Consider the following 27,997-nt stretch of genomic DNA (forward strand, 5'->3'; position numbering starts at 1 on the left):
TTTCATTATGACCACAAAAAAAAAAAAAAAATACAAATTAAAATTTTGTGAAATTAATTTCTATTAAATAAAATTATTTATAAAATATTTGATTTTAGTTCAATTATATTTTATTATTTAAAAAAAATTATAGCCTATTATTATATTTTTTTTAATTAAGTAAATCTAAAATTGGTAAGAAAAAAACAAAAAAACAAAACATATTAGCCTAAACCCATTCCTTAATGGAAAATTTACCTATAAATTCAATCTTGAGAAATAGTGATCAATTTAGTCTCAAAGATTTTCTTATAGACCAAATATTCCCATTGATTTTGGGAAGATAGATTTAATATATTATTTGAAAATTAGATTTACCATTATACCCTTATTTGCATTATGTTTCCTTCTGTTTTTCTCTTTTGTGCTACAATCTATGAAAATCAAATTTAGGATGAATTTTTATATAAGAATCGTTTTTATTTGGAAAATATTTCAAAAGTAATACAAAAATGACTTGAAATATAGGATTCTTCAAACATTTCAAAAAGATGTGAGATTCTTCAAACATTTCAAAATAAGTACAAAAACTCCTTAGCAAGCTTTGGGCAAATGTACAATTTCAAACTGTAACACTCTAATGTAACACTCAAATATAACAGTCTAGAAAAAATCCTTAATGTACTGTTTCCAAACGTAACACTCCAATATAACACTTCAAAAAAATTCTTTAGTGTAACACTCTAATGTAACACATAAAAAAATCCATAGTGTACTTTTCCTAAGCATAACAACCAATGTAATACTCAAAAAAAAAAGATGTGAGATTCTTTAAACCATTTCAAAAGAAGTACAAAAATTCCTTAGTAAGTTTTGGACAAATGTATAATTTCAAACTGTAAATGTTATGTTTGAAAAAAGTACTCTAAGAAATTTTTTAATATTTTTGTGTGTGTTACATTGGAGTGTTACATTTGAGATTACATTGATTGGAGTGTTACACTTAGGAAAAGTACGGTAATGAGTTTTGTGTGTGTGTGTGTGTGTGTGTGTGTGTGTTACGTTAGAGTGTTACGTTTGAGATTACATTGATTGGAATGTTATGTTTGGAGTGTTACATTTGAGATTACATTGATTGGAGTGTTACGTTTAGGAAAAGTACGGTAATGAGTTTTTTTTTTTTGTGTGTGTGTGTGTGTGTGTGTGTTACGTTAGAGTGTTACGTTTGGGATTACATTGATTGGAATGTTATGTTTGGAAAAAATACAGTAATGAGATTTTTTTTTTTTTTTTTTACGTTTGGAAAAAGTATACTAAGGAATTTTTTTTAGTGTTACATTGTTACGTTTGGAAAAAATACACCAAAGAATTTTTTAGTGTATTACATGAAAGTGTGACATTATTAGCGTGTTACATTAGAATATTATGTTTTTATTCGTAATGTGAGATTTGTTTTAGAAGGAAAATCCAAAACTTTTATAGTGCGAATTGTCCAAATGTATAATTTTACATTTGGAAAAACCCACTTTATCCCTAAAAAATTAAATCCAAAGATATAAGCGATTACCTTTTTGTGTAATTTCTACTTTAATGAGACTTTTGAGTTTATAAGCAAAAAATAAAGACTAAACAGTTCACAATATCATATTTTGAAACTTATTAATGCTTCACCCTTTATTAATTTTGTATAAGATTTGAGTTGTGTCAAAAATTTTCATGCAAATAATATAAAATATAAGGTGACACCATGACCCCATTGACCGCCCAATCCAACTCAATATTTTTAATATTTGAAAAAATTATTTTACCTATAGGACCAGACTGGGCTAAGACTTCCGGCCTTCATTGTCATGTTTTAGTAGAGCCTGGTTTGGGCCACTCAGACACTTGTGCCAATAATATTGTTAAATCATTTCATTTTTAAGATCTCACAGCATTAAAAGGGTCCTTCATAAAACAGAGGGCCTTCAATAAACACAGGCTCAGCTTTTGCACCATTAAAATTTTTTAAGAACGCATTATGTGTTCATGTTTGGCCAACATCATCCAATCAACAGTGAAGTATCACCCTGCATAACTTAAAACTACCTGATTTTTTTTTTCCTTCAATTTTTTTGTCAAATTTTCTACTATGACCACAGCATTATTCAGGAATTTCTAACGGACACAATAGCTAAATGAGCTAGCTTGGTGAACTTTTCATAGCCTAAAGTAGTACAAATATGATACAAAGGAAAAACCAAGCAACTAAGGCAATAACATATCTAATGTGTTTGACTGATAAAGTACAGCTTCTGACCATCACTAATCATATCCACATCAACAATTTTACCTGCATCTTCCGATAATAATATACAAAAACTGCATGCAAAGTCTAGCTGCTCGGCTGCTGTTTTGATGAGCTCCTCGATCTTTTGTGGAACCCATAGCACAATTCCATGTTTCCCTTTCTCCTTGGGATCCCATGGATGGAAAGGGAACACCGTGCATTTCCTCTTGTGCACTTTATCTATTATCGCCCACACAAACTCTATTGTTAACTTTTGACAAATAGTGGATTAAGCAGGAAAATAAAATTAGCAGTAGTGTAACACTAGCACATAGCCAATCACCTTCAGAATCGGCTGATAATTGTAAACAAGCAAAAATAAGAAAACCATGATTGTGAGATGCATTTTTGTGTTTAACCAAATGAGAGAATGAGATCAGGCTTCAAAACTTTATTCACTACTACGTTTTATGACCTTTTAAGTTGTAACCCCTGCTTTACATAGAATGATTAATTACTCAGATTTCTATTTTCTTAGACTCATCCCCCTCATAAAGCACTCTTTGTCTGTTTTGCCTGACCCGCTAAAACCAGGTTAGGAAGAGAATAATCATTCACCAATTGAAGCATAGCTTACACTCAGACAATGTATTGTGGCATGATACCCACATTTTTTCCAGCCCAACCAGTACCCTTGGGGCTAAAATGGTCCTTTTCTCCCAATTGTGGCAACCTGTGATAAAAACGGATGATCCAGTGCATGGGGCTCACACTGAAGTCAGGTCTAAGGAGAGTAAGATATACACAACCCTACTCCCATTTTCAAAGAGGCTAATTCAGTGACTCAAGCCCAACCTATCAAGGTGCTAATAGCAAGTTGCGAAAACTGAAATGAGAATAGACTCTCTCTCTCTCTCTCTCTCTCTCTCTATCTTTTCTTTTTTTCTTTCCCCTTTCTTTTTTAAGAATTAAAATATTCAATACTCATAAATTGTTAATTTCTGTCGACTTTTTTTCTTATATATATATATATATATAAATTTTGCTTTAATACGAAGTTTAAACAACCAGCCTTGGCAGTTTGTAGTCTTGTTAATCATGGATATTTCATGTAACATCAAGTTCATGTCCAGTTAGCATAACGGAAGTAGAAAAAAAGGGTTTCGCAGTACCTGTTATTTCTTGAGAGCAGCTGGGGAACTGAGACAGTTGAGTGGATTTTGCATCTTCCAGTAGCTTGATCAAATTCTTGTTTCCACACATTTGTGCATCATCAAGTGGAGTATTTCCCCATCTGCAAATTACAAATGATCAAATAATAGTTTAGTTGTAAGAATAATTCTCTAATTAATTACATTTACAATAAGTGATCAGCTCTGCCCTTCTGTTATGTATGTGCATCACTTAGGTCTATCTCCAAATTTTCACACAAAAAATAAAGGCTCTTGTTGAGAATCAATGGTTGTGAATCCCAAGCTGCAAACAGCACAAAGTTTGCAGCCATGTGAATGTTAGCCTAATCATGCATTGTAATAAATAGTTATGCATCCGGTTCTCAAGATAGAAACATTGCAATGCATATAAAGGATGCTAATCAGATAAGTACAGAGGGGGAAAAAAAGTTGCATAAACAATCAAAGAAGTATTAGCAGCAAGAATATATAATCCATATCACATGAACGTGCATGAATCAATGCAATCTTATTAGTCTTATAATTGGTTTCAATGAAGAGGGTAAATCACTTCCTGCACTGATTGTTGAAAGTTATATGGCACGGCTGTAACTTACAAAAAGAAGTCGGCTTGAAAGGAAATGTATTCTAAAATGCATGCATGTTTAGGTGAAATGAGACAATTACACAAGACTACAATATGCGAAGAAGTTCAGAAATACAAAATATGCAGCATAATAAAATTCGAGTCCAACCATGCAAAAGTTCACTATAGGAAAAACCATTCCAGAGGATCCAGATTCCCCAGAAATAGATCAGGGAAATTTGTCTCCAAAAAATGTCATGGAATTGATCACATCTAAATGTTACTCAAAATCAGATGCCCTGTAATATTAGACTTCAAAATGTTACACAGCTCAATATGTTGGCATATAAATACCTGTCCTTTAAAAGGACACTAGCCCCAGCTCCCAAAAGCAACTTTGCCATCAAATATAATCCTTCAGAGGCAGCCACATGAAGTGGGGTTCGGTGATCATAGTCTTTGGAGTTTGGATCAACGCCATTGGACAATATCCTTTTGAGAAAATCTGAATCGCCCCTTACAACTGCCATACATAAGAAACTACCAGCATCCTCAATCTTTAATGCAGCCCCTTCTTTAACAAGTATTGAAGCAACTCTATCATGTCCATTCTTGAGGGCTTCTAGTAATGGTGTATTTCCAAACTTATCTACAAAGTTTAAAAGAACCAGTGCATATTAATTACTCTGTTATTGCTGAAACAAAATAAAGCTTAAAAAGCCACAAGGAAAATGACTTAACACATTAGAAGGTTACCTGAGATGTTGATGTCTACGCGACATTGAATAAGAAAAAGTGTTATATCTTCATATCCTCTTGATACCGCAAGATGCTGTAGGAAACAATGAATTCATAAATAAATAAATAACAAGGATCTTTTCAAGGAGAAATACTTCTTTGTGGATATATTTATTTTCAATTTTGGGAAAAAATAAACAATTTGATAGTTTGCTCTCACAAGCAGCAGTTTATGAGTTTTATAAATAGAATGTCACAAAATGACAAAAGGCAAACAAGAAACAGTTGTCTACACTATCCAGCAAATTCCATTAATTCAACACAACAAAAATAGACATATTTACTTTCTATTGCCATGACATGATTCTGAACCAGTTTTATGAGAGTACCATATCCATTTGTAAAATTGTGGTATATACACGTTTTAAATCCTTAGCCTTTGACAAAGAGTATATATTTTCTTATAAAAACTATTAGATGTTAATGCCTTAAAACAACTTTCACACCGTGACCATGTATAACAGAGTGTATGAAGCGTCACCTTGCCATTTCTTCAGTATTCGTAATTTATAATTGTCCAAGAAAAAATAAAAAATGGCCAAAATATGGCAAATTCACTGGGAAGGCAATAAGAAATTTGCCAGTTTTGCAAGTACACAACTTTCCCAGTGCACATGCTGGTGTCCTGGACAAATATAGAAAGCAATCACTTTAATGGTATAATATACATTTGTAGATTCTCCTATTAAAAACAACAGATATTTGTTCTAGTGTCTCGTAACATACCTAAAGCATTGGACATTTGATCAAGTGTAACATAAAACATTCTAGAAGCTACTGCAATGTTTCTATTGTACATGCGGTTAAAGCAGGAAAAACATGGGAATATTACTAATTACTCGACACTAAAGGAGGGATTCTATTTATTTGTACTAGTTTTCACAATGATGCCAAGACCAACAAATATGTATTCTCCTTTTCCTGTAATTTCTGATTTTGCACTAAACCAAAGTCCATTTGACACAAATGTTCAATTCAGAACTGTAAGGGGAAAACAATAATAAAGTTGTACCAACCAAATATATCAGACAAGTAAAGATATTAGACAGATGAAAAATTATGCTAACAAAACATGAGAACATGGACTCAGATTTTAATATATGACTTGTCATTCTTCTTGATTCTGAATCAAATGTAGCATGTGTAGTGGATGCAGAATCAGATGGATCTGCAGACACTAGTTGTACCACTACAAAATAACTAGAGTTCTTATAGTTCAGCAATAACAAATTCAAATGATACAGTTAGCTTACATTACAAGGCGATATATGTTAAAATGAATTACTTACATTGATAAAGACAAGAAATCAAAGTGAATCTAAGTTGTATTGCCAACAAGATTGTGCCCCCTTCTCATCAAGCATCCCATTGAGCAAGCAGGGAATAAAAAAGTAAAACAATTGAAACTACCCATTTAACATATTAAAATGCTAAAACCATACCAATGGTGATCTTCCGTCATAATCTGTCTTGTTGGGATCAGCTCCAGCTCGGATCAAATCTTTAAGTTTATGCAAATCTCCATGATAAGCTGCACTATTAACTCTCAAAGCAAGTCCTGCTTCTTGTTTTGCAATATGAAATGTGATATCAGATTCCAGTTGCTTTACACGAACATTTGATTCTTTTTCCTGTCAGATTATAATTTTTAGGTATCTGATGCATATAAGTTAATTAAATTCACTGAAGTTCATATACAAAACATATGCAATTCTATCTGTTGCTTCCATGGGAGAAAAAAGAGTGCAAGAAACAACATAAGCAGAGGCAATAGATATGAGCAAGTTTCAATCACCTCTAGAAGGTTGTTCAGTACTCTTCGCCCATCATGAAAAAATATGTCAAGAATATTTGAGAAAGATTGTTTATCAAGGCGCAGAAGCCTACATAGGTCGCAAACTCGAACAGTATAAGGCTGGGGTATGTTGCAAAGTATTGAAATTTCACCAAATAAACTGTTGGGTTCCAACTTTGAAACAGTCTCTTCTGATCCATCTGCCCCGATACCAACCTCCTCCTTCACATAAATAACTTTCATCAATCTCAAGAAAATAACAATAACTACCCAGGGAACCACTTACAAATATGGTAATTCAACATAATGGTGACATTTCTAAAAATGTTAGTAGCAAGGGCAAGCAAGTGGGTTTAGGATGGACATTTCTTCCCGAACCCTATCTACAAAAAGCAAAACTCTTCAACCATCGTGAAACCATTTTTTTTTTATTATTTCTTGACGGCAAAGAACAAGAAACATGAGCAACATGGGTAGAGACCCAAAGGTGAAGAATATTTATTAATGGCTCCATCTTCAGATTTTTATGACTCAGAAAATACTCCAAACCAAAGGATGATGGGCAATAATATTGATCTCCTCCAATAAAGGAAACAAAACAAGGAGATGAAGAAAGAAAGAAAAGGACCTAAATCATCGAAATCAAATAAACAACAGTCAATCAAGATAGTATCATACCAGCATACCATGACATACAAAATAAAGTTGATCTACCACATTTCCCTGTTCCATTATCACTTCTCCTGGGAGAAAAAACTCCTCATGGACTCTGATTACCTGCAAGAAAAAAATAATGATTGCTAAAAACATCAGCTAATGAAAATCTCCTTTTGCTTATTTAACAAGGGCCATCTTATTATCGCAGTTGTACACCAATGTGTATAAAATACCATGCAAGCACGCGAATGCACACATACAGAGTGCTTACATAAGACCAAATGATGTAAAACTAAGTCCAGGGACTTCAAGTGGAGATATAGTCTAGCAAACATCATCGGATAATGCAAACATGTACTAACATGCACTTCTGCATTTGAGGCAAACATCATTGGATAATGCAAACATGTACTTATATGCACTTCTGCATTTGAGGCCAAAGGGATACAGCATCGAGTTGACTGCAGTATTATAAACATTGATAGAGCACAGGAAAAAAGAACTTGATCAAGGCTCTGTTCACTTATGATTAAAAACTCTTCACACCCTAAACAATATACTTCTACCAAGCTTGAAATGCTTTGTAACTTTTATGTGTCAATATCTAACCATTTACAATTTTCTGAAGGTTGCTTGGTACAAAGTACAAACATGCCAAAACCAACAAAAGCTATTGAAGATATATGCAGGACATTAAAGATGATGGTTATGGTTGTAGCTAAAGCAAAAAAGAAGATGACCCATATGAAATTTTGTGAAGTGCGAAATATGGGTGTCTGATACAAACCCAAGTGGAACTCACCCTAGAAACCCAACTTACAAGGGGAGGCGGCCAAGCCTATACTTAAGTGATGTGGGACTCATGATCATAACAATGTCGGGCTTTAGGAGGGTGGTATGTTTAATTTCTGCACAAACCACCATTATTCTACACAACAGTTACTTAGAACATGTCAGGAAGAAAAGAAAGACGACTCGATTTAGACGTTATGCTTTCTTATAAACCACTTCTGCTTACATTATTTACTACTGAAAGAACTGATATATCCATCAACCAATATATCCTTATCCATCAATATTAGTGTTGAACAACTTGACACAGATACCAAAAAAGACATTTTAACATCTATCAAACAAATGGAACTATGGAACCTAATTTTTTTCTTTGTTTCTTTTTTTAGTTTCTTTGTTAATTTGAACGTGGAATTATTGCCAATCACCATATCCATAACAAAATAACAATCAACCACAACAAACTTACTTCCTTATTAAATGTAGTACACTGGCAGTTTATATGGATACTTAGATATCACAAATTCTTTTCAAAGCAAATTAAAGGAAGGCATAATTCACTAGTTATATCAGGCCCACATCATTTCAAACACAGCTCTTTATTTAGATGCCACCATAAAAATTATGTCAAATGTACGAAAATGACAAATAAGATCAATGAACCTTTGCAATCTAACATGCCAACCCACTTGGGAGCATGTTATGCACGAAAACAGAGAGCAAATATAATTAACTCAATCCTATAGCAATTTACTTCAGCATATATATAAAGAGGAAGAAGATTCATGGAAGAAAAAAAATAAGTCACGCCTAAAGTAGTCAATAAAACATGATGGATCATATCAACAGTTCTAAACCTAATTTTCATGATTAATGGATAAAGAACTATAAACACTGCATAAACTTTTTAATCAGAAACAAAATGAAAGTACTGGTGGCTTTCGTTATTATGAATCTAAAATTGTCTAGCCAGGCAAAATGACTTACAATCTGATTAATGAATTCTGAAGAGCATCCTTTGAATAGAGGGACATTTTCAATGTATGACTTATATAAAGTTTGGGAAATCTGCAAAAGAAGCTCATCAATGAAATACAAGATAGGAATCAAATTAAAACACCACAAAAATTGTTAATACAGTATGCAGAACAGAACAGGTCTGTCATTCATATACATACAACAATTTGCAAACATGGATACTTACTCAAACCTAAGAAAGATTCCCCAAAGAAAGTAAAAACTAAAGACAACTTGTTGTAAAATAAAAGGCTTGAGTTCTATTTTCCAGTTAACAACTATGAAGAAGTTATACGCAGAGTTTCATCCCTTTTACCTTAGCACGAATAGAGATGGGAAGATCCTGAAGAGCAGAAGCTTGACAATAGCTGCTTTCATACTGTAACCGCAAGTGACCTTTGATCTGATTACGGATGTCCCTCCCAAGTCTATTTCTATTCATATATTTCAGGAGATCCGTCATTTTATCCCTAAACCTTTCTGTCTTCGATCCTTTCACAATTAATGCAGTCATGTTACCAATCAAATAAGCACCAATAATCATGTCAAAAGAGACATAAATCATTACAAATATCATTTCCCTCAGATTGACTGCATGTATATCTCCATAACCTGCAGCAGAAAGAGGATACTAATTTAGCATAACCAAAGAACCCCATCAATAACTATTTTATGATGGAAAGTATTACAACATGTTCATACAATTTGGGAGAGACAACACAATTATTTTCCAATTTCCATCATTTTTTCAATCAAAGAATCTGTGCCAAAGTCATAAAGGCTAACCAATTATTTCTCACTAAGGTTTACACTCCTTCTGAATTGATTAAATACTAGGTCATTCCCCTAAAGTGACGCGTTGCACCTGCCTCCAGGTATTTCGAAAAGTAAACAAGGGGCACTACATCGACGCCTGATTGTGGTGAAAAATGGGCAAAGGTTTTCACATTTTTCTGGACGAGTGTGGATAAAGAAGCTAATCCAAGATTATAGGTTTAGGGTAACCACTTGGAATATAGGAATTTTAACTGGCAAGACTATGGAATTGGTAGATGTCATGATTAGGAAGAAAGTTAGTATAGTTTGCGTACAAGAAACTAAGTGGATGGGTGAGAAAGCTCGAAAAATAGAGGATACTAGTTTTAAGCTATATTATAGTAGTACGGATAGACACAAGAATTTGGTAGTAATAATAGTTGCCAAGAGTCTTGTAGAAAATGTAGTCGCGATCATTAGGAAAGGTGATAGAATTATATTAGTTAAACTAGCTATTAGAGAGAATATAGTGAACGTTATTAGTGCATACGCCCTCCAAGTAGGATTATATGATAAGTCTAAGAGAGTTTTTTGGGACCAAATGGATGAGGTATTACAGGAAATACTCGTAGGAGAAAACCTAATTATAGGTGGTGATTTCAATGGCCATGTAGGAGTAGATAAACTAGGGTATGAGAGGGTGCATGGTGAGTATGGTTTTGGTGATAGAAATGAGGCTGAAGAGAGTATTTTAGATTTTGCGTTGGCTTTTGACCTAGTGGTGGCCAATACTATGTATAAGAAGAGAGAGGAGCATTTGATAATCTTCAAGAGTGGATCAATGAGGAGCCAAATAGATTACTTTTTAGTGAGAAAAGGAGACTGTCTAAAATGCAGGGACTGTAAGGTGATTCCTATAGAGAGCTTGACGTCTCAACATAGGATTTTTGTACTAGATTTATGCTTTAAAGGGCAATACTAAACTCGGAAAAATAGTGGGCGGCGTAGGACTAAATGGTGGGACCTAAAAGGGGATAAACTAGACACATTTAAGAATAGAATGGATAAAGGAGGTACTTAGGACTTGAAAGATGATACTAACACTATGTGAAACTCGATAGCCAATTGTATAAGGAGAATCTCAAGAGAAGTTCTTGGAGAGTCGAAAGGAAAGGGACCCGACTTTAGGAAAACTTAGTGGTGGAGGGAGGAAGTCCAAGCGGTAATAAAGACGAAAAAAGAGAACTTTAAAAAGTAGTAGAATGATAGAATTGAGAAAAACCTAAAGTGTTACAGAATGGCCAATAAGGAGGTCAAAAAAGTAGTGAAGGAGATTAAGTTGAAAGCCTATGATAGCCTATACACTAGACTAGATAGTAAGGAGGGAGAGAAGAAGATATACAAACTTGCTAAGATAAGAGAGAGGAAAACAACAGATTTTAATTAGGTTAAGTGCATCAAAGGTGAGGACTCTAAGGTGTTGGTGAAAGATGAAGAGATTAAGAAGAAATGGAAGAACTATTTTGAGAAATTGTTAAACGAGGAACATGGAGGTAGGCCAAAAGGGGAGGAACTAGGCGGTAATAAGGAAAACTAGGACTATAGGTTCTATTGTAGGATTAGAGACTTTGAAGTGGAGTTTGTACTTAAGAAGATGAAATTGAATAAGGCTTTAGAACCCGATGATATACCTATTGAAACGTGGAAATGTTTGGGTAAGAAGGGGTTTGTTTGGTTAACTAGGTTATTTAGCAAGATTTTGTTGACTAGGAAAATGCCAGAGGAGTTGAGAAAAAGCATTTTAGTGCCAATATATAAGAATAAAGGAGATGTCCAGAATTGTAACAATTATAGAGGAATCAAGTTAATGTGTCGCACAATGAAAGTGTGGGAGAGAGTGATGGAACGTCGATTGCGAGTTATAACAGAAGTGTCAGAGAATCAATTTGGGTTTATGCCTGGTAGGTCAACAATGGAAGTGATCTATCTTTTGAGGAGAGTAATAGAATAATATAGAGAAAAGAAAAGAGACATTCATATGATTTTTATCGATCTTGAGAAAGATATAATCTGGTGGGTGTTGGAGAAGAAAGGGATAACAAAATGTTACATTAATGTGATTAGGGATATGTATGAAGGTATGGTGACCACTATTAGATCGCTTGGTGGAGAGACGAGTGTATTTTTAATTTCTGTAGGGTTACACCAAGGATCAACCTTAAGTCTTTATCTTTTCGCTTTAGTTATGGATGAGTTGACGCGCAATATTTAGGATGATGTGCCATGGTGCATACTCTTTGCAGATGATATCGTGTTACTGGATGAGACTAGAGAAAGAGTTAACACTCAAATGGAGATTTGGAGAAAAGCATTTGAATCTAAAGGATTTAGAAAAAACATAACTAAGACAGAGTTTATAGAGTGTAATTTTAGTAATAGTTACAATGGAAGCAGAGGATAAGTGAAGATTGAGAGCCAAGAACCACCTAAGAGTGAACATTTTCGTTATTTAGGATTGATTATCACAACGATTGGGGAGATTGGAGCGGATGTAATCCATAGAATTAAGGTAGGGTGGCTTAAGTGGAGGAGTGTGTCTGGAGTACTGTGCGATAAACGAGTACCCATTAGACTAAAAGGGAAGTTCTATAGAATGGCTATTAGACCAGCGATGTTGTATAGGGCGGAATGCTGGGCAACTAAGAAACATGCATATAAGATGAGTGTTGCTGAGATGAGGATGCTAAGGTGGATGTGTGGCAAGACTAGAAAAGACAGAGTTAGGAAAGAGTATATTTGAGAATGGGTAGGAGTAGTACCGATAGAAGATAAGTTGAGAGAGAGAATAGATTGAAATGGTTTGGTCATATACAACAAAGACCAACAGAGGCAGTAGTGAAGAGATGCGATACAGTAATGGCAGATAGTAGTGTTGGGGAAAGGGGTAGACTTAGATTAACATGGACTAGTGTAGTAAATAGATATATGAATCTCCTTAATTTGACTAACAAAATGGCCTTGGATAGTCAAGTGGAAAAAAAGGATTCATGAAGCTGACCTCATTTGATGGGACTACAGGCATGGTTTGGTTTGGTTTACACTCTTTTTGAGCCTTTCTATCTACATTCAGAGCTCTCAAACATGGCAACTTGCTCTTTCCATCATTTTAATCAACTGATAACATTCTTATTCTATCTTTTTGAAGAACTTCTAACGAATCAGTCTGTTGTTTACCGAACCTTGTAATAACAATACAAAAGATACAAGTGTAAACAACTTATTCATGATTTTCATGTTACCATAATTTTTTAAATCTTTGTCATTGCTATATAGTATATATGAAAGATTTCACAGTACACACAACTATTAAGGCCAAGATCAATGCCTTAGTGACATGCAATCTGGTGTCACCACCTTTGATACTCTATCACAGTATTGCTAAACAACCAATAATTCATCTTGATCACAAACTGTTCCCAACTATATCACCTTCAACATTAAGCTATTCCTACCAGCTCCAAGGCACTCCTAGCATTGCCACTTCAACAACCAGCCACCAAAACCCTCCTATACCTGTGTCACCACTTTAACCATAATATTGTGTCTTTAACATGTCAGTAACAGAACTACCACATCTAATAACCAAGTTAAACCACATCCACCATTGCAACCAACTCAAAACTGCTCCAATTCAACATAAATTGCCCTGCAAATATCACTATCAATAGCTCTAAATCAAATGTTAATGTTCCCACCACCGTTCTATGGTCAATGAACCAACCACCTCACCAATACCACCAAGCATCTGATCATCTTCTCACTACTGTATGGCCTCTAGAACCTCAACATTCCAAAGTACCATCACCACCACAACGATCTGCTTCTTGTTGGAAATTATTCAAGTTATATCTAATCTAAAAGAAAGAGGTTGAATTTTTAGCTATCAAATCAATATGATTCCCTTGATCTAGAATCTAAATGAAATTCATTAACAGAATTTTAACTTGACACATTCAGAGTGAGAAATGTAGTTCTTTGAATTGTAAATCCAGAGGCCAAATCCAACTACATGAACCAACAACCCAAAAAATATCATTAACATGGATTCACTTGTGATATTATATGTGCAAGTGTATATAATTGTCATACATAAAGAGAAGAAATTAGAAAGGAATAGAATACTTCCCCAATAAACTGCAAAAAACTAGGCTACAACTAAGGAAGACCCCAACCACAAAGAAACTTAAATCTAGCTCCAATCTTCATCGAACAATCAAAGAACTTAAAGTCAAAATTGATCCTGGCTTAATCTAAAAATTGTGTTTGGATCATGGATTTTTGAAGGGATTTGTTGGGGGGAAAGGGAAAGAGATGGAAAAGTGAATAAAATATAAGCTAATTTTTTTCATCTCTTTTTTCCTTTTCCTTTTCCTTTTCCATTTCCTACACAATTCTCTCATCAGATCCATGATCCAAGCACCACACAGTGCTCATCATATTGAAGTGGTTAGCTTCTGTTGATTTTCTAACATGGTTGGATGACATTTAATGCATACATCATTACCTTTATTACTGTTTTTAGAGTTGGATTTTGTAACCCATAAATGAAAGTATATAATAAAAACCAGAAACCATTATGCTTCCAGTCACATAGCGAAATGAACTCACCGACAGTTGACATAGTGACGATGGCAAAATACAGGGATGTTGTGTACCGCTTCCACAAATCAATCTGTCTGAAGTGTGAATAACTGCAGTCACCCATTTTTAAACTTCCAATCCATGTGTACCCTTCTTGCTCTGCAGGCAGAGTGGTAGCCAAATAATAAAAGATGCAGGCTGCAGTATGTGTACAATATAGCTCAACGGCAATAAGCTTTATAATCCTGGTAAACAGATAATTGATCCGTATATCCTTCTCCATCTTTTGAAAAAATTCAGTGACCTTGCGAACCCGACTCAACCTGAGCCACAGAAGGTACCTTACCTCTTCTTTACGTCCACTAGCCTGATTAACACAGATTGCAACATGGTAATTATTGAAGAGGTACTTGATGGGATTATTACTAAGGACATGTTAACTAATAAGGATTACGAGTCTATGACACAGGGAAATTTTACATATCAGATTCCGTTATCCACTGGTATGGGACTTCTGGATTATATCTAGATTTTTAATAGGGCAGTCAGAAAAAAACACATAAGCAAACTTAGCCCATTACCACCGCTCTCACCCACTTTCCCACATCCCCTCTGCCCCTCCACACCCCAAGATAATAAATATAAATAAAAGAAAAAAAAAAGAAAATGAAGCATATGCACAGAGAGAGTAGTTTAAAAAATGCCACATTGGAACAACATTACTGACTCATTTGATCAGATCAGGAGTTTTGTCAAGTAACAAGGTGCGTAATCTTGTGAAGTACAAATTTCACATTGTTATAAAATTTGATTTAAATTGATGGTAACTCAATTTAAAGTACATTAAAAACTTCCATGAATAAATCGTCAAAACTTGCTCACAATGTTTTAAGGTTTCGATTATTCTTCCAAATTCTAGCCCCAAGATGGGAAATGTCACATGAAAACCACAGCTATCATAACAAGTTGATTTTACCATCATGTTCCCAATCCGAACTATGTGATACACTACATATTATCCAAAATAAGAATTTATCCAACTCAACTCAAAAAGCCTTAGTTACTAATTGGAGTCCGCTACATGAATTTGTCTTCTAGAGTAAATATTTTTATTTTTACAAAAATAAATCATGTACATACACCCCCTCACATATGAATATAGTCAAAGTCTCAAAGAGAATGATGGCAATCAAAGAAGTACCTGTTACATTACATGAGGAATAAACAATGTTCATTAGACACAAATGATAACCATAACTAAAGCACCAAAGAGAGGTCCAAAAGGAATAATCTAAGTAGCACGGACACACCACACAGAAACTATGACACAAAAATTTTTAAAAAAAAGCAGAACATGATATGCTTGGGACATGATAAAATTTTAAAATTTACATTTGTTAAATACATGAATGACACACCACACAGACACTACAACACGACGATTTAAAAAAAGAAAAGAAAAGAAGCAGAACATGATAACATAGTTGCTATAGAGAGATTCATGAGATTCATCACATAGGTCATACTTGGGGAGTTCAAGAAGAGTCGCCAAAGTCTCCAACATATTACAAATTAGTGTCCGAGATATTATAAATTTAAAATTTTAATTGAGACACGATGAAGAAGTGTGTCCACAAAATGTTGTTGTGACCAACACAACATGTTTACTCATAAAAGTGTTGGTGCTTATTAGGGAATAACGCACACACAAAAAATGACACATATTTGGGAACCTCAAAACAACTACTATTAAAGGAACAAAGAGAGTTACCTTGTAGATAAGGTCCCAAGGCATGCAAGCCAGAAGATCAAAGACAAAAGTAGATTTCAGGTACCTGTAAATATAGAAAAAGAGAAAACCCATTAGTTTTTTTTACTAAAATAGAGGCCATAAACTTCTTCTACTGTGATTGTTTAAGGAAGAAAAGAGAAAACTGACCGAAGAGCAATTGGGGTGCGCTTATAGATCATGTTGTAGGTCTGACTATCTCTGTAGGCGACAAAGAATTGGAGGACAATGTCGACGAGGAAAACTACTTGACCTGCTATGTCTAATAAGAAAAGTTTCCTCTGCAATCCCCTGAAGAACCCAAACTCCATGGGTGTGAAGAATGTTGAATACACTGCCCATACCAATATGAACTTCGTCCATGCCCGATACCACCTGTGTGTATTTCCTCTTGTTATTCTCACTTTTTTCCTCAAACGTGAAATATGATCATTATAAATGACTAACTGAGTTATAACGTAAAAAAATAAAATAAAATAAAATAAAATAATTAAATTATAACATTAGATATAACTAAATAACTATTAAATTATAATCAAAATAATATCATAATTAATATTACAATGTGTAACAATCAAAAATACAAAGATGATAACTAAAGGTGCACATAGAAATTTACTTTTCAAACATAACCATAGAAATGGATTTCAATTCAATCCTTCATCTTTTTTTTCATTAAATTTTAGTCCAAAATTTGATTAAAAGCTTGATTGATATGGGATACTTCAATTCCTTTTCAACAAATTTAATTAAAAACTATGGTCAAAAAATTGAATGCTACTATCCTCACTTAAATATTTCATTAATTTTTTTTAAAAAAAAATTCCAAGCTCTTCTCTAGAAACTTCTTTCATCAAATTTGGTAAAAAAACTTGTTTATATGCTGAGTTAATGAAAATTTTGATGAAAACTTGATTTGATAGAAATTTAATGAAATGATTGAAGGTCCACTAATTTTTTCATCAAATTTAAATTTAATAAAAAATTTAGTGAAGAATTGGAGATGCTCGAATGTTTAGGTCATGTTTATTTATATTTTTTATGGTATTTATTTTTATTTATAAAAATTTGTGAACAATTTATTTTCAAAAATTCTTGTAAATCATAAAAATGTTTATTTCACATTTTTAAGCAAACAAAATTTCCAATCCTTCCTCTTTTTCCAGTCTCTTCTGCTACCACCTACTTCTTATCACTACCACTACCCACCACATGCAACCACTCCCACCTCTAGCCGTGTCACCATCAAGCGCTTCTCATTGATAACAACTACCTTTGACTGCTATCTCGTGCAAGAAAAATCACATTCGATCACCGATTGCCACTTATAACCCATTGCAATTGCCGTTGCATGACCATAATCTATCTCCAACAGCCGACAACCACTTCTGGTCATTATCTCCATCCATCAGCACCTACTTCTTATTTGGTTTTAAGGTAAACTACACCTATATCATCTAAGATTTTGCTTTAATACTTACCTTCTTAACGTTTGTTAAATTACAATGACCCCTAGAGTTTGTCAGCTAACCCCCTTAATAGAAAAAAATGAAATGACCTTAATGCCCTTGTCTATCGTCTCCTTGAGATAGACTAGGCTTGGAGCTTCTTCTCTATTACACCATCCTTTCATAGTACATCTCTCTTCTTTCATCACCAACAATTTTGTTCGGCACTCTAACACTGTGTTTGGTTGGGGGATTTGAGGAGGGATTTGAAAAGGAAAAAGAAAAGTTAGGTGAAATGTGAATAAAATATGCTTACATTTCATATAGTTTCACACACATTTTCCCTTTCTCTTTCCAAATTTCACTCCAAATCCCCCAACCAAACACATCATAAAGCATTTCATCAAATGTGATAGGGACAAGAAAATGCCAACTTCACCCCTGCTAGTAAAAAATCAAGCAAAATAAAGTAAAAAATGCAAGCGGTCCATGACAAACGAATTAAAGAGAGAGAAAGATATAATGTAAAGATTTTTGATTTTGAAAAGAAACTTAAGTTCTTGGTGTAGCGTTGCAATTCATCAAACAAATTAATTGATGATGTTAGCAAATGGTGTTAGCTAACCTAATGGTCAGTTTACGGAGGGGACAAATATTAATGAGATTATAAATTTTGGAGAAGGAAATGTAATCTTCCAAAAATCAAGAAGTTATTTGTATTAAAGCCAAACCTCAAGATTGTCGGTGTAATTTACTCTTGTTTTTAAAACATAGGTATATCAAACATTTTTTTTTTCCCTTTTATAAAACTAAACCTAAACATATTTATTAGAAAAAAATTATAGTATATGTAAATGCTACCAAACAAAAGCTAATCATATTTCAAAAAGGGTAAATCAAACTATAAGGTTTTTTTCACTTTGATACGAATTTGATACAAGTTCTAAAGATTGTTTTATTACATAAAATGACACATGCTTAGGTTGACCTAGACTCGACAATTTATGAAATAGAATAAATTATATTTTATCTCCTAAAATATGAATTTTTTCCTCTTTTAACCCTCAAAAGATTTTTTTTTTTCGTAACACTCCTACCGTATCTCATTTCACCATTTCTCTTTATAATCTTCTTGTAGGTTTCAATCCGAATCTGTATGATCCGAACTATCTATCTCGTGAGCTCTACAATAAAGGTTATCTATGCAAAAAATCAATTTTATCAGAAAATTATAAATACTAAAATAAATTGTATTTTGTTTTATAAAATGAATGGTAACCATTTATTTTATAAAACAAAATGCGATTTGTTTACTAATTTTTTGTATGGATGACCTTCATTGCGGGCCTACGAGATAGACGGTTCAAATCATCAATGCGAGTTCGAATTAAAACCGAAAAATGTTTGGTGGCCTGAAAATATAGGGCTCGAAAATAGCAAAACGACGTCGTTGTACACCCAAAACGACATCGTTTTGAGTGTTTCGAGCCATTCGAGCTACATATTTTCGGGCCACCAATCATTGCTGAATTAAAACCCATAGAAAGAGTATGGAAAGATGAGATACGAAAGACCCCCCAAAAAAAAAATAAAAATAAAAATAAAAGGTAGTTTCCATCAATCCCAAATCACTACATCATCTATTAAAATGTGATATTACATTACAATACCTAAACCTTCATTATCCTTCATTATCTCCTCATCTCCCCTTCTCCATATACCTTCTCTTTGCACCACTGTCTATCAAATTTTGGAACACAAAATGACTCAGCCCTAGTTTGGAATAAACTTTTTAGTCTACTTTTTTTTTTTTTTTTTTTTGACTATTTGACTATCTTATCCTGATTAAAAAAATTGTATTTAGGATGATTTTTATTTTATTTTTTTGTAGTTGATTTGTTTGTTATAAAAAAAAATTAAAATATTATGATTTGAATGTGACATTTTATCTTATTGACTATTTTAGTATATTTTTTTGTCTTTATGAATTATTTTAACCAATAAATTGCATCCCAAAAGAGTACAATTGGCTTGCTTAAATTTTTTTTTTTTGAGTGTTACATTGTTACATTTACGAAAAGTACACTAAAGAGTTTTTTAAAGTGTTACATTAGAGTGTTACGTTATTAGAATGCTACATTAGAATGTTACATCGTTATTCGTAATGTAAGATTTGTTCCAAAATGAGAAAAAATCCAAAACCTTTAGAATACGGATTGCCCAAATGTGTAGTTTTACATTTGAAGAAACTCACTTTTATTCTTCAAAAAATAAACCTAAATATGTAAGTGATTACCTTTTGTGTAATTTCAACTTTAATAGGACGTTTGGATTCATAAAAAAAAAAAAAAAAAAGGACTAAACAGTTCACAAAATTACATTTTAGGATTTATTGGTGTTTCACCCTAAAATTTATAAAATATATATTCTATAATTCACATTCATAATTATATATTCTAAGACTTAAATTGTTGTGTTATAATATTCATTTTATTAATTTAATTTTAGTTTTAATTTTAATTTATTTGTTTGAGGACATTGCTTTAGCATCAACTTAATAATTAATAAGGTAAAATTTATTTTACCCCTTTGTGATTTGAGACCAAAGCACTATACCTCCTATGGTTTAAATATAGTCAGAAAGCTCCCATTGGAAATTTTTTTTTATCAAAGTGCAACTATTAACACCATTAAGTTAACTATAGATGTGAAATGACTATAATACCCTAATCCTATATATATATATATATTTTGTTATTTTCATCCTCTCTTTCTATCATACACATAATTTATAATGTCTTAACATTAATTCAATTAAATCACAATTAATTATAAATTATTAATTATTAATTGTAATTCTTAACTTTTTATTCTAATTTTAATTCAATGATGGTAATTAATCTTAGAACGCTCGGCCTATAAATCCAAATTTGGATTTCTTACCCATACGCTAAACTATTAAGTCCATAAGGACATGCTTATGTGAAAATACCAAAATGCCCATTCTGAATTCATTAAAAACCCTCGTATATAAACAACTTATACGCACGCACAAATCTTTTTCTCTCTCTAAATGTCCAACTGTGTGTGTGTGTGTGTATGTGTATATTGTTAGTTACAATGCATGAGGTAGTCAAAGTGTTTTATTAATGGCAACGTTTCAAATTCAATGTCTATCTGTTATTATAAATAGCGATATTTGTTCAAATTCGAAAGTATATAAGTAGAATTACACAAAAAAAGAAGAAGAAAATTAAACAAACAAGTACAATAGTTTCATAATGTCCGATTTGCAGAAGATTGATTTTATTATTGAAAATCATATGGCTCTTGTGCTGCAAAAGTTAGATGTTATTTTTGAAAAGCTGAATGAATTGGAAAGATGTTTATCGAGTTTGGAGTGCCAAGTCAATTTTCTGAAGAATAATATTGGCTAGCTTACTGATGAGAAATTAGTAGATTCAAGTGGTGAGAGTAACGATTACTCTTCCAAAGACGGTGCCTATGATACTTTTGATATATAAGTTTTTTTTCCTCACATTTTTTTGTTTGAATGTGTAATAAGCAAATAGTAAAATTTCATACCTCTTTGATGTTTTAGATGTGTTTCGATTGAAATGTGTTTATTTTTCGTAGATGGAAGTAGAAACCCTAGTTCATGCATCCGGAGTTGAAAATTAGAGAGAGAGAGAGAATTTGTTTATAAGTTGTTTATATATGAGGGTTTTTAGTAAATTCGGAAGGGGTATTTTGGTTATTTCACATAAGTATGTCCTTATGGGCTTAATAGTTTTAATAGTTTAGCATGTGGGCTTTTGGGCAGAAGAAATCCAAATTTGAATTTATGGGGTGAGCGTCCCTTTTTAATCTAATTTTAATTTAATTATATTTTAAATCAATTCTTAATAACTATTTATTATGTATTTCTATTTAATTATATTTTAAATAAATTCTTAATTATATTTTATATGTTAGATCATAATTTATTTATTTTAATTAACATATTAGTCTAAATTTAGGTTTGGAGAAAATGGGAGTAAAATTATTTTTTTGTTGTATTAATTTATATTTATTTTTTTATAAAACCAAACAAACTCTAAAAAATAGTGTGTGTGTGATACACCTTCTGTTAACATTTTAGTCCAAAACCTGAGGAGTACTTTCTGATTATATTTGAACCATAATAGTAGACTCCTCCAGCTCTAAACTACAAGGGAGTAAAATTAATTTAACCCTAATTGCCTTTCTAAAAAAAATAATAAATTTAACCCTAATTAATAAAATACATAATCTTATATTCGGATAAGAAAATTGATATCTTAACTAATAATTCATCTACTTATGATAACCTCCATAACAGAGACTATCAAACCTCAACAGGAATGATTCAAAATGAAGAATAAAGACCATCTCTAATCATGAATTAAATTTGTACTCAAATCCAGGTAAAAATTTAAGAAAAAAATTATTTGATATGAAACACTCTAATTATAAACACTAAATTTTTACTCAAATTATTTTTAAAAATTCCCATCATATCTCAAGAATCGCAATTTTGTAAAGAAATGAAGTTTCAGATGAAGGAAATAAAAACCTTTGGACATTTTTGTCTCCCATTGTTTGGATAAAAATCCTATTTGATGATTAAAAATTATAATGGCTTTTTTATTATTTTCTCTCCTTCCCAAACAAGGCTTTAAGTGAAACTGTGGAGAAAGCTTTGGGATATTTTTTTATTCAAATTTAAGTTTGAATATTCAACTAATAATTGGAGATATCCGAGTGATGGTTATATGTAATTAGTCGTCATTGTTGGATTTGCACTTGGTGATTATTTATTTTCTAATTGTTGTTGGGCTAGTGGTTTGTTTGATCCAATATTTCTCATATCTATAAATATTTTCCGATTGAAAATAAAATTAAAAAAATTGGAGACGTCCTAAGGAAAGATTAGTCTAATTGATTACACAAACTCACAATCTTAGATCAATTCAAATAATAATCTAAAAATAAAGTCCTATAAATACAATCTTATCTAAGAGTGGGGTGGCCATGGGTCTGATGGTCTGTCCAGCTCACGCAGCCCAGCGTGACATTTATAAGGCTTAGATAACCCATAGTTAGACTGAATTAAAATTTTGAATTTGTTCAATTTTCAAGTTAAATTTTTGAATAAGGAGTTTTAGCTCAATTTGGCTTAGTTTATAGAATATTAATTTTACTTTTATGTTGTTTAGTTCACAAAATAAACTATAAAAATAATAAAAAATAAAAAATATATATAATTATTTCTAGAGCTTAAATTAAAATATTTGTTAAACGATTATATTAATTATAAAATTGAATTTTGTTAATATTTCAAATTCAAATAATTATTAAAAGAGTCCAAACAATTTAATAGTCCTTCAAGAAAAGAAAAAAAACTCTTAAGTGGTTGGACGAAATATTTAGAAGTTCTTTTAAGGTACGGTATGAGATTGATTTGATGTCCGATTACACCGAATTTGAAATGATACATGCCTTTACTATATAGTGAACTTAAATCTGATCTAATATTTACCTACTCCTAATCTCATCTAATTCAGTTCTCTAAATAAATATAATGGATGCATTTACCTCTTAAAAAAATAGAAGTTAAAATAAATAAATAAATAACACAAAACACTTGATAACACAAATATGATGATAATATTTGCATCCCAAAGCGTCTGCTGGAGCTCGACGGTTATGGCATTGAGGACATGGGGTTATGGCTGTGTAACTGCAGTGAGGTACTTTATTCCAAATTTATTTTGATAATTTATTTGCATTCCAAAGCGACTGCTGGAGCTCGATGGTTATGGCGTTGAGGACATGGGGTTACGGCTGTGTAACTGCAGTGAGGTACTTTATTCCAAATTTATTTTGATAATTTGAATGGTAAGATTGTTAAATAAATTATTTATAGGAAAAAAATCAAATTAATTATGCATTTTTAACCTTGTAACCATATCATATTTCTTGTTGTGCCCCAGCACAGTAGGCACTGTTGTACTATCCTATAGGCTCATTTCGGAATTCATTTTGATGATTCGAACTGTTCGCATTTTAAAATATATTAAGTAGAATATACCTGTAAAAAAATAAGTTAATCGGATACCATTAACCCTTTTATCCACTCACATTTGTACCTATTTTAATACTTCAAATCACAATGTCATTTATTTTTGTAGATACAAATGTAAGTGGATGAAAAGGTTAATTAATTTGATTTTTTTACAGATATATTTTACTCGATATACTCTAAAATGCGAATATTTAAATTATCAAAATAGATCCTAAAATAAGCCCATAAGATAGCATAGTGCTGGGTACAGTAGGTATCTCAAATCCAAATTGTAAACAGAAATGATAGAGACTTTCTTTTTTCTTGACCTCTACAACTTTTATTGACACATATTAGTGAGTGATAGGAGAGGGAGAGGGAGAGAGAAAAAAAAAAAGTAGAAAATTAACCAATTCCAATATATTGGAGGTGGTAGGAATAAGAAAAAAAAAGGGTTTCAACTTTTTTTCAAATTGTAAATACACCCCTAGGAGATCTTCTTAAAATAAAGATTACCACATCATCTTGCCCTGGAGCAAAGAATAATTTTCCTGGAATAATATCGTACCGACCTCATCACAGCTTTACTCAGCAGCAGCAGGAGGGCATGTATCATGTAGGTCCCACTAACAGCTGCGTCCTTTCATATTCGAATCTAGTCCGATACAATCAGCCGCTAGGGACAACTACGAGTTTTAGAAAAGAAAAATGTTTGGAAGTACTAAAAAGAGAGTATTAGGGGGAGTATTAATGATATGGCAATGGATCCAACTCATTTTTTATGTCTTAATTTTTTTTCGGTCATTCTTAATGCATTAGTGCTATTAGTGATGTATTTTTTAGTGGTCTAAATCATTGTTGTTTAGAAAATTTGTTCAACAAAACAAAAACAGGCAAGTGGTGCATCCTCACCCGTTCTATTCCCTAAGTCCCAATCCCCCAATCACAGGACCTTACCAGTGCCTACACGACACGTCGGTCTTCGAACAAAAAATGATTTTTTGAGTGGAGTAGCTATTTGCCAATCCGGATATTTACTGATTTTTCTAAAGTGATTTTTTAAATAATTAAAATTTAGTTTTATAAAAATTGAAGTACAATAATATTAAGAGTTGGTTTGACACGTTATAAAAAAAGTAAAAAGTAAAAAAGTTATAACTATTTACAAATTAAAAATATAAAAAAAAATTAATTTACACAAAAAAGTACAATCCATTTACACAGGTGATGGTAAGTGATGGGGAAAATTACATACATACACTATGATGGTACAAATCACAAATTACAAATTAGATATATATATTCATTAAATTGGAGGGTACTGTTGCACCCGTGAGAGCCACCATAGGTTTCATTTCAATAATTCGAACCATTCAATGTGTAAGACTCGTCGAGTACTATATGCCTGTAAAAAATCACGTTGATTGGATATGGATAGCTATATGATCAAATCAAATTTTTTTTAGCCATTTATTTTTTACCATCCATTTTTTTCATACAAAACTGTTTTGATCACATAGCTATCGATATCCGATCAATGTGATTTTTTACAAGTATATAATACACGACAAGTTCTACATATTGATTGATTCGAATTATCAAAACGGGACCCGTGATGCGCCCCATGGCCCAACAGTACCCGTGAAGCCTCATGTTATATATATATATATATGTTCTAAAGTTATCACTATTTGCAGGGCAATCCGTCCTGTCTTTCAATCAGCATTGTCACTAAGGCCAAGTTTGGGTAGTTTAAAAAAAGTCAAAAAGTTAAAAAGTTACTCAAAAAGTTAAAAAGTCATTACTATTCACCAAAGTCAACAATTACGGCTGCACAATTCCCAATTCTAATTTTCCCCTACAAACTAATTTTTACAATTTTTTATTACACATTTTTCCATAAAAAGTCAAAAAGTTAACCCAAACATTCATATTTTCAACCTCAACTTTTTAGTCTAAAAAGACAAAAAGTGCACTTATTTAGTCTTCCCAAACCTGGCCTAAGTCTAGGACATAGGAATAATAATGTAATTTTGTTATTTTATATAATATTTTAATATATATTTTTTCATAAAAAGACAAAAAATTATTTCAAACACATCTTTTTTATGTCTACTTTTCTCACAAAAAAGTTAAAAATTACACTTATTTAAAACACCCCCAAACAACTCCTTAGTTGGGAATACAATAATATTATAATTATTTTACAAAAAAAATTCAACCATACACAAAATCAATCTACAAAATTTGGATTATTGGCTCCAAATGTATGATTAGATAATGTCTCAAATAGAATATGATTAGTCAAAAAAAAAAAAAAAAAAAAATAGAACCTATTATTAGTTTCATATTGGTAATCGGAAGAGTCAGTCCTACGTTGGGCTGTGACTTTTTTTTGAATTTATTGACTTATTATTATAAAAAAAATGTAAAAAAATAAGAAAATAATATGATGTCAATAAATAAATAGATAAATATATATATATATTATTTCCTTCTCAAAAGTGGCCTGACACTTGATAATTACTTTTTCAGAAATTATTTAATAATTTTAAAATGTTATCATACCTCAATTCAATTACCAATTACTTATATTATTCTTTATTTTCAACTTAAATCATGAACTCCCAAACCATTTTTATCTATCAAAATTTTATGAAGTATCTATACTTTGAAAATAGTAAATAACCACTTAGTTTTTAATATGATCACATGATGCTGTATAAACAGTGGATAAGTTTTAACGAGAGAGATGAGAAAGAGACGAGGAAGTTGGACCTGTTATCAGGATGGATGTGGATGCCTTTGGAGAGGTCTTTGATGCCATTGACAACACTTTCTCTGCTGAATATCTTCCGACCCTCATGCTCCAATCCAAGCTCTTTCTTCAGAAGATTCATACGGCTTCCTTGCGACGACTCGATTCGATCTTTCAGATCATGGACTTCATACTCCTCTTCCTCTTCTCCTTTTTTGTTTCTTTCCTCTCCTCTTCTTCCACTTCCTCCAGGCATCTTCATCACCACCACAACAACTACAAATCTTCAATAATCACTCAAATCTAAATCCTTCTCTCAACGATGAACATGTATATATATATATATATGACTCTCTCTCTTGATGTTTTGCGCAGCATGTGATTCGAAGTCTCTGTACAAAAACAATGATGATTGGACGATATTCAAGATCTGCTACGTATTCACAAAAACTGTGCTATTAATTAATCAATTAAGTTTTCAGGATGTGAATCTTAACCAATAATATTGGCAACGAGAAAGTTCTTGTGATCTATATATATGAAACAGAAACTGAAATTAAAAGGAAAAAAAACACTGACCGTAGATATGCTTATCGCTGAAAAAAGAGCTCACGAGCGACTGAATCCAGGTATCACGAGAATCAAGGCTCGTAATGTCGACTTTGTAACCGGCTTACCTGATTGCAAAACGTACTCATTTATGCTGAGTTTTAGATAGTGTGTGAAGAAGGTGGTGAGTCATGAGATCCGAATAGAATACGAACGAAATTTACAGGCAAACGAGGCCTTATTTATAATGGAAATTGAATGGTGTTTATGATCAGGAGATTTATTAGGAAATTATTTTTTAATTGCTTGTATTTAATTAGTTCATAATATTTTTGGGTAAATTACAAGTACATCTCTTGAGGTTTATTTAAATATAAATTGCTCCTTATGGTTTAAAAAATTACAAATACCCTCCTGTTAGAATTTTTCATTTAACAGAATTAATTGAAAAAGTGAAATTTCTAACTGTTCACCTATATAATAATAAAATTATCTGAAATATTAATTGAAATAAAATTTTAACATTATTAAAAACTGTTAATTAATTTAATGATTTATTAATAAAATGACCTATTTGTTATGAAATTAGAAACCTTAGGGGTATCTCAGGGGATGTGTTTGTAATTTACCCTATATTTTTATATTTTGGTAAGTGCTATTATTTAGATATTTTGTTCATTAAATCTTAATTCTCGTTTTTAAGATATTTTATAAATAATTTTACCCTTATAAATATTTTTTAAACGCTTAACAACTTGGTGATATAACAATTCAAATTTTACTATGTGAACATTTACATTAACAATGCGAATAGTTATATCACGGAACATTTACACTATCAATATAAAAATTATTATATTATTATTAAGAGTATTTTGATAATTATATCGCCCATAATAATTTAGA

The 27,997-nt window shown here is 32.0% G+C and overlaps 1 protein-coding gene across 5 annotated transcripts; it reads right to left on the bottom strand.

Annotated features, from left to right (window-relative positions):
• Positions 1 to 2,153: 2,153 nt before the first annotated feature.
• On the bottom strand, positions 2,154 to 27,335 carry LOC114302756 (potassium channel SKOR). 5 transcript variants are annotated; one of them, XM_082887601.1, is made up of 15 exons: positions 27,122 to 27,317; positions 26,563 to 26,934; positions 24,357 to 24,470; positions 16,402 to 16,626; positions 16,234 to 16,297; positions 14,490 to 14,829; positions 9,382 to 9,677; positions 9,036 to 9,116; positions 7,278 to 7,376; positions 6,600 to 6,821; positions 6,247 to 6,435; positions 4,763 to 4,838; positions 4,361 to 4,655; positions 3,421 to 3,542; positions 2,154 to 2,488 (listed from the first exon to the last, which is right to left on the bottom strand). In XM_082887601.1, exons 3-15 carry the CDS (start codon positions 24,398 to 24,400, stop codon positions 2,244 to 2,246), a joined length of 2,298 nt encoding a protein of 765 aa, XP_082743727.1. In that variant the 5' UTR covers positions 24,401 to 24,470; positions 26,563 to 26,934; positions 27,122 to 27,317; the 3' UTR covers positions 2,154 to 2,243. The 5 variants fall into 5 exon arrangements, with proteins under 5 accessions (XP_082743727.1, XP_028103635.2, XP_082743741.1 ...); XM_028247834.2 differs by lacking the exon at positions 24,357 to 24,470 and having other exon boundaries at positions 27,122 to 27,335; XM_082887615.1 differs by lacking the exon at positions 24,357 to 24,470 and having other exon boundaries at positions 26,588 to 26,934.
• Between the last annotated feature and the right edge of the window lie 662 nt (positions 27,336 to 27,997).

The sequence above is a fragment of the Camellia sinensis genome, chromosome 1 (genome assembly GCF_055761805.1).
Source record: "Camellia sinensis isolate YWXY chromosome 1, ASM5576180v1, whole genome shotgun sequence".
Taxonomy (NCBI): domain Eukaryota; kingdom Viridiplantae; phylum Streptophyta; class Magnoliopsida; order Ericales; family Theaceae; genus Camellia; species Camellia sinensis.

Excerpts from the sequence above, each read along its gene's own strand:
- LOC114302756 (XM_028247834.2), bottom strand. The coding sequence starts at position 26,804 with ATGAAGATGCCTGGAGGAAGTGGAAGAAGAGGAGAGGAAAGAAACAAA. Across the intron at positions 16,298-16,401 it reads CGCACCCCAATTGCTCTTCG|GTACCTGAAATCTACTTTTG; the intron begins GTCAGTTTTCTC and ends CTATATTTACAG. Across the intron at positions 6,822-7,277 it reads TTGTATGTCATGGTATGCTG|GAGGAGGTTGGTATCGGGGC; the intron begins GTATGATACTAT and ends ATTTATGTGAAG.